This window comes from Amphibalanus amphitrite, unplaced genomic scaffold, assembly GCF_019059575.1.
Source record: "Amphibalanus amphitrite isolate SeventyFive unplaced genomic scaffold, NRLGWU_Aamphi_draft 000044F_arrow, whole genome shotgun sequence".
Lineage (NCBI taxonomy): Eukaryota > Metazoa > Arthropoda > Thecostraca > Balanomorpha > Balanidae > Amphibalanus > Amphibalanus amphitrite.
This window is the reverse complement of record NW_024881540.1, coordinates 44,470-56,983: the sequence shown is the minus strand read 5'-3', so window position 1 is coordinate 56,983 and position 12,514 is coordinate 44,470. Positions and strand designations below refer to the sequence as shown.

The following is a 12,514-nucleotide window of genomic DNA, read 5'->3' as shown; positions in this document are numbered from 1 at the left end:
TATGCCGTCCGGGCCCGAAATGGCGTTCGATGTCGCACGGACGGCAAAGATTCTACGTGACGTCACGTAGAATCTTCGTCGTCCGCGCAGAATCTTTTGAGCGTACTACGGTGAGCAGAGAGGCAATGATGGCGCGTATTTCAAAAGCGGCGCAGCAGCTGTTTGCAGAAGTTGTTGACATTTGTGCACGGTCTCTATGGAAACGTAAACTCGGGCCTTTTTCGAAACTGACGCACATTGTGTAAGTGGCGCACAAAATGGCCGGTCTCGCCGTCCGCCTGTGTGCTTCATCGAACGCAAAATAGAATATTCTGCGTAGAATGTTCTTCGTCCGAGGAGACATCGAACGCGGCCTTTAACATTACGAGGCAACGACAAGTACCCTAAAATTTGATATTTTGTTAAGAGACCATATTGGCGAAAATTGGCGCTTGAGCTGAAATGTGCATTGTGAAAATTTGAAGCAAATTGGACAAATAGTAAATAAATTATCGCCGAAAATTAGGGTCTCATGGGGTCTGAAAAGCATAGTAGATGGCCATGTTTGCGCTATAACTGTGCGTTTTGATAGATGCGTTTGAGGGGGCATTAGTTTGGGTGTGGGAACTTTTGATTTTTATTTGTCTTATTTTGTCGGAGTTGGATATTTGTTTGAACGGCATGGTATGCTGGTGCTGGTTGCGGGTTGTTAGAGCCTTTCTCATGGTTTGCCTTTATCGAACTCAAACCCACCCTATCCTACCCTAACCTACCCATACCCTACCTTACTGATAACACATAGTTACCCTTCTCATACTCGATTAAAGTAACGTACCAAATTTGAGCGCAATCGGCCCAGCCGTTCTTGAGATATAAAAGCGGCCCGCTGCACGTGCGCACGCGCTAACTGAGACTCTAGATGACTTATTCCAGCCACCCTTCTAAATTGTTCCTAACGGTGTACAAAATTTGAGCGAAATCGGCCCAGCCGTTCTTGAGATGTATAAGTGCACCCCTCACGTGCGCACGTGCAATCGATCCACCCTACCTGTCACACATGACCATGCATCGCCAGATGAGTGCCCCCTCCACCCACAGTCCAAGTTTCAGCGCAATCGGCCCAGTAGCAGCTGAGTTATTCCTAGTACAAAAATGTGCTGTTTACTGGTAGGCGCTTATTTTCAGTGTTTGGAATTCCCCTTGGCGGGCGGTGTATCGCAGCCCATGCTTTGATAGCTATTGTCAAAAGTTGAATGACTTGCCGGCCATAAGCCATCGATCGGATTTTGTCGAAAAATACCGGTAACGTTAACAAAACACGGTCACATGCTTGAGTCATTTTCACAAAAGTTTATTGACTTTTCGATAATATTTTGGGTGGATATTGGTCAGAAAAGAATGCTCTTTCCGAATATGTAGGTTTCATAGCGATTGATCAGCGTTTTCAAAACGTTTTGATGTTGTAAAGGACGTCGCGCTCCGCGCGAATCAAATTTTCAAATTAATTTTTCATTATTAAGGAAATGGTACGGATCATCAGTTTTTGTTTGCTATTCTCTGATAACACATACATTTGTCTGCAAAATGATACAACACCGATTTCATTCCGTCAAGCCGTTTTCTAGCGACATCGGTTTTCTTCCCACAATGCATGAAATCGGTCATTTTTTCACAACCGGGGGTGCTGTCTTGCACGTGGCGCGTGCTATACTATGAAACCATATCAATACGCTAGGCCCATCTCTCCTCTATCCAGTGGTGGCAACCCCACCTCGCTACGGCAATCTGTCGCCGAGTGTTGGGCCCGGGAAGTGGGCGCCGCAGGCCGGTTTTCGCCCGATCTTCGATTTGACCGTTTCCCGTGTTAACCCTATGGCGCACGCGAGCGCGTGCTGACGGCGCACCCCTGGGCTGATGACCCCCAAATTTTAATACAGAGGTCCCCCACGCCCACAGATACGGCATGCCAAATTTCACGCCGATACGCGGCGCCTTTCAGGCGCAATAAGACACATAAGTCATGACGGATTACGCACGCACGGACGACTTATAATATATATTAACACATGGTTTCCCGTGTGTAAATGGTTTTAACGCACGACGTGGATGGATTGGAGCACGAGTGTGTTAATGCACGAGTGAAACGAGTGCATTAACGCACAAGTGTTAAACTAATTAATACATGCTTAACGGTGCGAATTTAAATTAAAATTAATCTTAGTCCATGGCATTAAAGGGGCTTTTTATGGGAATTCTTAGAAGAAAGTCAATGACCCTTCCGAAAAACTTAAGTCGAGAAATTCATCACTGCACGAGCGTGCACCAATTTAAATTGGTGCACGGCTACCTTCGAATTAACGCACGGTTAATCTCCAGTGAACGCACCGTAAAGTATGTATTAATTCATAATATAGATACGATAATGTCGCCGAATGTGATTCCGTGCATCACGTGAAAATAATGTCATCTAGTTATAATCTAGTGTAACATTCCATGACATCGGCATTGACATTGCACAGCGCTTCCAGGCCTCCAGTTGCTATTTAAACATCTCAAATCATCCGTTTTAGATGTATGACAGCAGGCAAGTGGGACCACCACATTGTAGTCATAACAAATGATCTATGGTCTTTAATGCGCCTTGCTATGAGCGGAAGTGGTAACATGAAATGTAATATCATTTGCATGCATCACTAAACGTTCTTGTTTAGTGATGTGACTGCTCTGACCTCTGTCACCGCTAAACTGCATTGTAGCGTGTATCTAACTATGTACAGGTCTCGGGGGTTTTAGCGGTAGGTTTTGCACCTAGAAAATTTTGTGTACTTCAGGCTATATCCTCGTCGTCTTAAGCTTTTAAGTCTTGAAGATGCGATCGACTTGTTGGTTCACAAGCCGGCCATGATCGTGTAAAATGGCTTCATCGTAGATCGATTAGTTTCTGAGATATAAACGGAAATGTTAAAGTGCAAAACCTACCGCTTTATCTCGCGAGAGTCGTACATACCTACTTCTAGTATCTATGTGACCTTTCCCAGTGTAAATAGCCATTTGAGTCTTCGAAATCCAGACCTATATGTGTAGTTATTTCACGATGAAACGTCCAGTTTTTTTACGCTCTTCCGGTATAAGGAGACGATTTCACAGCCGGAAGGATGATGGGAATAAGGGGAGACATTGGTCTGGGCGGGCACCTTGGTGACCCGTCGGGGCTCAGCCCTTCACGTGGACAGGCCAACAGCCACTGCACCCGGCTACGAGCCTGCTCCTGGGTGGAGCTACCCGCATGGGATAAAGGTGAACGCCCAGCCCGGATCTTAGGGTTGAGGTGTGGAGGAGAAGGACTTTTGAGCATCCTGAGGATGGGAACGTCGGAACGGACGTCAAGTGATACAATTAACGTTGGCCTTGAATACAGAAAATGGAAGAAACGAGCTACGTACCAGCAAAACAAAAAAGCCTCGAAATGATTTTCACGCTTTCTTATCACGCTCCTATCCCTAAATCATACGGATCACCTAAAGGCGCGGGAACCGGGGGGGCAGGTTGCCCCTCACCTCTGGGGCCGTGGGGGTGGTGCCCCCACATTTTTGAGACGGAATACCGCACTTTTTTGTATGTACCTAAATGTTTTCTTTTTTTTGTTGACAAAGGCAAAGCCAAGGGATGAAAAATAAGCATGGCCTAAAGCCCGTGAGAAAACTAGATTTGGGGGTACCCTAGGTTGATCTCTATCATGGTGTGCCCCCCCCCCCCCAGTCTTGAAAGTAGCATCCGGGCCACTGCCCTAAATCATCTGATTTCATCCCTAATCCTCGCCTATAGCCGTGCGGCGTGCCTACGTCCCTCGCACTCCATGCCGCGAGATATGCAGCCTTCAGCCTGAATTAGCTTCTGGCGTCAGTTGTGCTGCATTGCACACAAACCGGAAATCACCAGTTTGCCGGAGAATCTGCCAATGACAGGTCAGGGAAGGCGTGCGCCGGCGACTGGCCGCCACGTGCTCGACACATGCTGGGCGGCGCCCAATTAGTCTTGCCGTTGCGTCACAGCCGTCTGGGCGCGGCGGTGGGTGTGGGGCGCGGTCTGTCAGATCCTGCCGCCAGTGGTGACTCGCCTGCCCAGCGCTCGCTGGCGGGCCTCCAAACGGCAGTGGGAGGAGACTGTGCAGTGCACGCTCCGTGCACGGTCCCGGGGGTTAATGGTCTTATTATGCTGCCGCTCCCGTTATCGCCGGACGACCGCGCCATTTAACCCCGCCTGGTATATGCCACCGTGGTGCCATCCTGTCGGCCAGGCTCTGGAATTACCTCAGATCTATAACTTCCAAAGCTGGAGTCTGAAGTAATGCGGCACGTGTAAATTGTCATCATATTTATGCCTGTATCAATATCATGTCAGTCGATATCAGACATAAGCCCATGAATAAAGTACCGCCCTGTCACCACCCAGTACGCGCTGTGGTGGGATGGTTATTAGTCAATCATTTACTGATGGCATGGCGGTGCCGACTTTCCGCAGGAACCTGCCTCGCGCCATCGGCATGGCCATGCCCATTGTGACGCTGGTGTACGTGGCCGCCAACGTGGCCTACTTCTCCGTGGTCTCGCCGAAGGAAATGCTCGCCTCCCCAGCCGTGGCAGTGGTGAGTGTGTAGGTACACTGTATACATCTGAGTATATATCTGAGTATACTCACTGTATACACTGAGTGTGTACATCTGAATCCACTCTCTGTAATACATACAGGGTGACACAAAAAAAAGCGGTCATCACCAAAATTCGAATAACTTCGGAAGTTTTATTCAGATCATCACAAAACTTCGGCCACTTTAGGTCACACCTATGTAGCATACATCCACCAAATTTCAAGTCTTCACTACGAATACTTTTAGTACAGTGTGTGTTTTACTGACGCTCCACAATGTGCTCCAGGTGAGCGCCCCGGCGCTGCAGGGCGTAGGCACACCTGCATCCGGCGGGCAAAGTTGTCGATAACCCGATGGCTGTGCACTTTACAGAGTGCAATGGCCTCTGGAGACAGTGCTCAGGGGGTGTGCTACCCCTGAAACGTTATTCTTATCGGGTTATCGACAACTTTGCCCGCCGGGTGCAGGTGTGCCTACGCCCTGCAGCGCCAGGGCGCTCACCTGGAGCACATTGTGGAGCGTCAGTAAAACACACACTGTACTAAAAGTATTCGTAGTGAAGACTTGAAACTTGGTGGATGTCTGCTACATAGGTGTGACCTAAAGTGGCCGAAGTTTGGTGATGATTTGAATAAAACTTCTGAAGTTATTCGAATTTTGGTGATGACCGCTTTTTTGTGTCACCCTGTATTTTAAAAATATTGCTTGACTGGTACTTGTTGTCTGGTAATTACCTACTTACTGTTCGCTCTTAATGAGCCTGGTTCCCAGAAAATTAGTGGGAAGTAAACAACTCGAGATGACGTGGCAGGATAGGTATGGTATGGATGCTCCGAAGGAACATGAAACGCCAACTTCAGATATTGCGTCGGCATAAACATTGTGACCTCAAGCTACTTTTACCGTAAATATATTATTTGTTGCTAAAGCTTCACCAGACGGGGAAAATGAATCAGACTTGCATTTGACACATTGAGGGCACAAATTAAATATTCAATTATCAAATTGCAGCATTTATGAGGGCATGTGTATTGCCCTGTTGCGTCAACCCTGCCCAAATAAAGTTGCAGTCTCACTGACGTCTGGGTCCTGGGATCATGGCACTGTCTCGATTGTAACTTCCACTTCCCCTACCCGCAGTCGTTTGGCGACAAGACGTTCGGCGTGATGGCCTGGTGCGTGCCCGTCTTCGTGGCCCTCTCCACCTTCGGCAGCGTCAACGGCATCATCTTCACGTCGTCGAGACTGTTCTTTGTGGGCGCCCAGGAGGGCCAGCTGCCCGCCCTGCTGTCGTTCGTGCACACGGAGCGCGGCACGCCCGTTCCGGCGCTGCTGACACTGGTGAGGGGCCCTTAAAAGGCCTTGGAGAGACCAAGCCAGCCGAAAGTGTCGCTGTTGATTGTTTTAATTTAGCGATGCATGACATTGAATTATTGTAATGCTGTTTTGTTATAAGCCAATATACATGCTTGCCATGTTTAACTAAAAGAAAAAAGTTACTGCGTGAAACGTAAAGCAAGGTTACCTGACATTATTTTACATTTCACGGAAATACAATGTGTCGACAGTGTTACGTTCACAGTGAACAGTGTCGTTACCTCGCCGCCCGCCTGTGTCCTGACGCGGCGCGTCCCGCACCCGTTCTCAGTACGGCCTATCTCTGGTGATGGTGGCGCTCGGCGACAATGTATTCCAGCTCATCGACTACGTATCGTTTGTGCTGTGGTCGATGGTGGGCGGTGCCGTGGCTGGCCAGCTCTGGTGGAGGTGGGTGCGGTAGCGGCTCCTGGGAGAGCTCTTAGGTATAGAGACCGGAAACACCCATTGGCGGCGGTCTACAACCGCTGAGAATTTTGCATCAAAATGGCTTTGTTCTGGGTGCATCAAGACTCAATTAGCTCTAACCTCATTGACACCATAGTCTGTGATAAAATACAACGCATTTTTTTCTTCGATGAACAACGATGTAGTTGAAAGCATCTCGAATGAAGTATCTATTGGCTATTGCCATTTTCAGCTGCAGCACACTGCATTCTATCGTGGCTTTGAGACCGTTCAATGTGAATATCCGTGAAGTTCAATGTGACAGGATAATTTTGCATTCAATCTTGAGATCCCGTTTTAATGCAGCGTTTTTCTACTCTGACAGATACAAGAAGCCGGACCTTATTCGTCCGATCAAGTTCAACATCACCATCCCGATCGTCTTCTTCTGCGTCTGCGTGTTTCTGGTGGCAGTGCCGCTGATCGTTCAGCCATTCAACGCCGGTCAGTACCCACGACGGGAACGAACCATATTGTGTGGCAGGCCTGGAAGCGTAACTTTCTTGTGATAATAAAATAATAAACTGAAATATTTACCAATAAATGGGTGTATAGGTAATGACCCGCCGGGGACGCGCTATCAAACCCCAATAAACCAACAATAAAATTATCAATAATCATGGATGATAAAATGTCATATTTAAAGCTTATCTTTCTAAATGTTCCGCCTGGATGTCGAATTTCCTTTCCCACAAATGCTCCTTGACTTCATTTACTGTCCAGCTCTGGGTTAGAGGCGTGGGTTCGCGTAAACGTCTACGATGCAAGATATATTGCTGCATTTGATTTGTATATCAGCAATGACTTATTTCTACGCATTTACCTACATCGTCGTTAATGCCGAATTTGAATGTTTGTAATTTTGTAACGCTTAATGCCAGAAAGTTTGAAAATAATATATTCCTATCCAAATTTGCCAGACTTCACTCTCAGCATAATGACCCTCTGTTTTCCGCCCATTGAGGCTGGTTGCTCATGCTATCAGTGACGTTTTCATGGACTTTTTGCAGGAATGGGTGCGCTGATCGCCCTCTCTGGCATTCCCGTCTACCTGATTGGTGTCAAGTGGACGAACAAGCCCAAGTGGCTCCTGCAAGCCGACCGTGAGTTCAGTAACAGCAACAACATTTCGAATCATAGTCCATTTTGACCGTGAATAACATTTATTTGCTATTTAATAGCATGGTGACGAAAATTTTGAAAACATTGGTCTGCCTCCCAATAAGGCACCGTACAAAATATATCCATACTACTAATACTAAAAAATTGAGGCCATTATCGTCCTGAAAGCATCATTTAAACCATATGACACGACTCGTTGGAGACAACAAAATGCATAGACCGTTGCATCGAATGTTGCACCGTAATGTACCGTAATCGGTAACAGAGGTGTGATTTTGCACGATTTACCAAAAAGCCGGTTCTTTCTCTTTCTCACGCAACAAAGGTGTGGCCCCGTTCCTCCATCTCCGACTTAGATGACCTACGGTGGGATGCACTCATTCATGCCATGATTTGTGCCCACAGACCGGATAACGAAAGCCTTGCAAAAGCTGCTGATGGTCGCTCCGCAGCGTGAGGACAAGCCGGAGCCGCTGCTTCCCATGGACGAGAAGCCGGTGCCGGCCTGAGCCCGCGTCTGAGCGCCGCGGCAGAACCGACGCATCTGTCCGCATATCTCATACCGGCGATCGAATGGCCAAGGCGCGCGACCACACTTATTTCAGCGCAACGGTTCTATTAAAACAGTGATTTGTTAAGCTATGTGTCCAGCAGTTTGGACGATCGCTATGTTCTGTGCCATTGGATGTGTTCAACCTGTGTTCAAATGGTCATCAGCGTGGTGCCAGTCTTCTGCTTAATGTGTTCATATCGTGAGCTGGTTCTAAGCAATCTATCTTACAACCTTAGGAAAGTCCCAGTTTTAGCGGCACATAGGGTTTTGTCCTATTCGCATTTTACCATTTGCTTTCCCTGGGCTGTGAACTTCACCTAGAGGATCATGAATGCCTATTATCAGATTTTTTACTCCATGGAGCGCGCTGTTTTTTTACATTGAAAGCTGAAACTAGAAATACGCCGTCATCATCCAACAAACAGCACGATTTCCAACTTGAACATATTCAAACCGAGAAGTTACTTCTCTAAACCCATGTTAAGATTATATTCATCTCACTTAATTTTTAAATCTATCACAAAATTGGTGTGCTCTGATTACGGTCACAACTTAAGCGATTTAAGACGTCTCACATACAGGCAACAACATGGGGAACTTCTGGAAACGCTTGAATGTTTCTCATGCTTGAGTCATGTTCACGACATGACATGTCGATGCAAAGGTCTGCAGCAGGTCAGAAAATTATTGCACTTTCCAAAAGTCAAGTAATTTTCTTCAGCCGTTTCTAAACAGTATTCTTGCGCACGAAAGTAATGCCACGTTCTTCTCATATGTGATGTGTCGACTTGAAGTATGGTGAATAATGCCTGGGCACATACCTAAAGGAAAAGGGTCACCTTTAACATGGGGTTTGAAACTGAGATGGCCATCTTGAAGCCCGTGTCCGAAAACTCCGAGAGTGTCCCACCTTACGGCCGATTTCGGCCTCCATTTGTAGGTATCAGCAATTTTAAAAGAAAATATGCCAGGAATGCGTCCTTATCCCAGGAATGCGTTCTTATCCTGTAGTACAGCCACCCGCGGCGAGGCTTTGGTTTTTAACCAATCAGCTCCAATCAGCTCAGCTTTAACCAATCAGCTAATCTGACACAAGCCGACGAGACTGTCTTCTGAAGGCTGATTGGCTTGAGTGTGATGTCATCGCTATGACATCATACAGAAGGTGCGGTAGAGAGTACAAACATAGTACCAATATGTTAAATAGTTTGACATACTTTTTTGCGAATTATGCACTTCTGGTACCAGATTTAAAAAGAACATGAAAAATAATAATGTCAAAATGAAAAGCAACGATATCTTCATATTTCACGAAGGTGGCACTTTTCCTTTAATTGACATCAATTCGAAAATATTTACTCGGTACAGAATTATGTTCCTTTTTTCGCAGGCAATCAGTTGCCTGAATAGGTAGGCTGTGCCGCAATGCACGGGCCGAGTTCACTGTTGAATCCTGTGACACAATGGTCACCATAGCCACACTTAATTGCGCGATGAACGGTGCAACTTAGCGTTTTATTCAACTGATACCTTCTGAGGAGTGGAACATCATTCTGTAGTCAGCTATACATATACAATGCTTAGTTTTTCTCGCAGCAAACTCGTGACAAGGCTGAGTTCTGCGTTCAAATCTTTGTCTGCTTCTTTTTTTTTAGGAATCTTGAAAATGGAATATGCTATTTGTATATGATATGTAATGCGAAAACTAACAGAAAGATCCAAATTCATTTGCTTATTGGGTCCCCTGGCCCGATGGGTGTCGTTGCTGTTTCGCTCTAGCCGCGGAATTTGATTGAGAAGTATCTACCGGGTGTGCAGCTGGCGCTACTGGCGCCGGTTCACCCATCCGTGCGACTCAGTGCAGAACGCTCGCCGTGTCCTGATAGTCAGCCTTGCAACGGGAGCGTATTAACCTTAGATGTGCTTGTATGTATATATGCTGCTGACACTAGCCTATACAGGGACTTGTAAGAGGACCCGGTTTCCATAACAAAGTGGAAAACCTGTGAGACTTACGGACCTCTGCATGACATCTATCTGTCATATTATGCACCCAAGGGACCAATCAAAGCCTCGTGGCTGCCTTCCCATGCTATAGCTGTCATGTGCTACGCCGTCGTCCGTCGAGTCCCGTTTGTTCGGGGCTGCAGGACTGTACGTGGCCGTTTCATATAGCCCAGGGTAGGCGCCACCTACAGCCGAATTTCGGCAACGGTTGGACTGTGTCCACCAGATCTAAGTATCGGTCGCAGGACGTCTGCGCTGACCCCGGTGTGCAAGGCCACCTTAAAGGGACATGTTCATCTTGACAAAGTGAAGCTACTGAGTGCTAGTGCTGAAACACAGATATAATATATGGAAATTGCTAATCCAGCTGCATTAACTGCTCAGTCGACAAGGCCGGCGAAATACTAGGTGTATATGTAGGTACCTGTATGCTGCAAACAACGCACTAAAAATCCTGTATACAGGATTTTCATAAGTCCTGTTAAGTCCTGTATATTTTTATAAGATATATAAAGTCAGCGCCCATATATGGGCGCTGACTTTATATCAGCATATACAAATATGTGGTTTAGGTGTGGCTTACGTCTCATTTGACTAATTTACATGCTTTGTTTTATTTATTACCCCACGCTGGCATGTGAAAAATGTATTGTTTTATTAACCCGGCAGTTGCTGGGGTATTTCGCCACCCACCGTTTGCTGGGGGGGGGGGGGGGGGCGTTAAACGCCCCCAGCCGATAACTCGAGAACCAATAGGCGCAGCGAAACGCACGAGGCGGCAAACGAAAGAGCGCGACGAGACGCTTCAGATGAGTACTTTAAAGTTGAATTTTGAGGTCACAGGTCGGGTCAAGGTCAGGTGAAACACCTGAAATCGGGCTTTCAGTAGCATGGACTTGAGGACTTCGCAATGGGCGCCTCTTGCCATACACTCTGTGAAAACGGTGCACAATCCATCTTATAAGGCCTACAAGAGTGTCAGCTCCATGTAGGGGTCAGTCAAGCATAGGTCAGGGTCAAGGTCAGGTCAACCGGGTAGGCACATATCCCCGAAAATCAAAACTGATATTCGCAGCCTGTGACACATGTGTTATAGGTAATTTGGGGCTTAGAACACGATGGTCACATTCATTTTATCATATGTGTACGTGTTTGGCTCAAAAAGTTCAATTTAAGAAATTCATGTATCATGGTCGTGAAGTAGTCACGAAAAATTGCCAAGATTCAGTTCAAGATTATGGAAAATGCGGAACGATAATCAATAATCGAAGATAGCTTTTTGATTGACCATGGTATTGGCAGTCTAATGACGTTTACGGCATGTCTGTATGTCTATTCTGTGATTTTATATGATTTTTGGAACATATGCCGTTTTTGGTCGAAAACTCAGAAATCATGACGTCATTAAAACCTCGATATCTTAAAAATTTTCCGACCGATTTTTCTGAAACTTTGTCACAATATACTTCAATCAATTTACTACAGGTACCCAAAATTTGGCGCGCCTGCGGTGCGCCGTTTTTGTGCTATGGCCCGGCGAAAAAAGTGGGGGCGTTTAACGCCCCCCCCCCAGCAACTCGCGGGTTAAGATGCTTTCTAATAAAGGGAATCCCATCCCAAGCCGCTGCAAGAGATAATTGGCTGAACAGCGGCTGCATAGCATTTTTTTTAAACTACAAACAGTTCTAATGATGATGATGATCTTGCCTTCTGGCCAACTTATTTTTGCTATTTTTCCGACCATGTTCACAAGCATGCTCACATCTTGCAGTGAGATTAATAACTGGCAAACCTAATCGCCATCTCAGACAATGCTCAGACGAGTGACTCCGAAAAATGGGGTGCGGATCAGCCTGATCGGTCCAAGGGGATCAAATATCCAATCTCAACTCCATTTCTCATGTTGAAGGTGAACATGTCCTTTTAAGCCCCTAGCGCCCCCGATGTCAGTGTAGCGTCAGTCTACGTGTAACGTCCTGTTTGTATGGGTGCATGATTGCCTGCAGTTGAGGAAACTTTTGTTTGGTGACCAAGACGAAGAGGCCTTGTTTTTTTTTTAATTAATTAGGAGCGGGGTATGCCTTCTATTGGCATTTATACTTCCTTCAAGATATACGCCTTATGTGAGGATTTCTTTAACTAATGAGAAAAAAAAAACACTAGAAGAAACTTTAGAATACGGGTGTTCTCAACAGAATAATCAACATTTTTGGCTCTATTTTGTCACAAAATATAATGTTGGTATGGTCTTCTGGCCTGTAGGGCTTTATTTTAAAGTTTTATGACGTGTTTATTTTTGCCGGTTCCGTTTTGTGGCTGAAGGGGTGGCATAAGTGGTCTTGCGCTTGTCCGTGCGTGTGGCCTCACGTCAGTAGGTATTA

The 12,514-nt window shown here is 46.3% G+C and overlaps 1 protein-coding gene across 1 annotated transcript in view; it reads left to right on the top strand.

The window, feature by feature from the left end:
- Positions 1-10,495, top strand: part of LOC122377390 (large neutral amino acids transporter small subunit 1-like) — a 46,222-nt gene extending 35,727 nt beyond the window's left edge. Inside the window, exons 4-9 of the mRNA XM_043357346.1 lie at positions 4,501-4,624; positions 5,768-5,968; positions 6,276-6,394; positions 6,777-6,895; positions 7,462-7,554; positions 7,979-10,495. Of these exons, the coding sequence (XP_043213281.1) occupies positions 4,501-4,624; positions 5,768-5,968; positions 6,276-6,394; positions 6,777-6,895; positions 7,462-7,554; positions 7,979-8,082 (760 nt within the window). The 3' untranslated portion in view covers positions 8,083-10,495. The remainder of the gene's footprint in view (positions 1-4,500; positions 4,625-5,767; positions 5,969-6,275; positions 6,395-6,776; positions 6,896-7,461; positions 7,555-7,978) is intronic.
- The last annotated feature ends 2,019 nt before the right edge of the window (positions 10,496-12,514 follow it).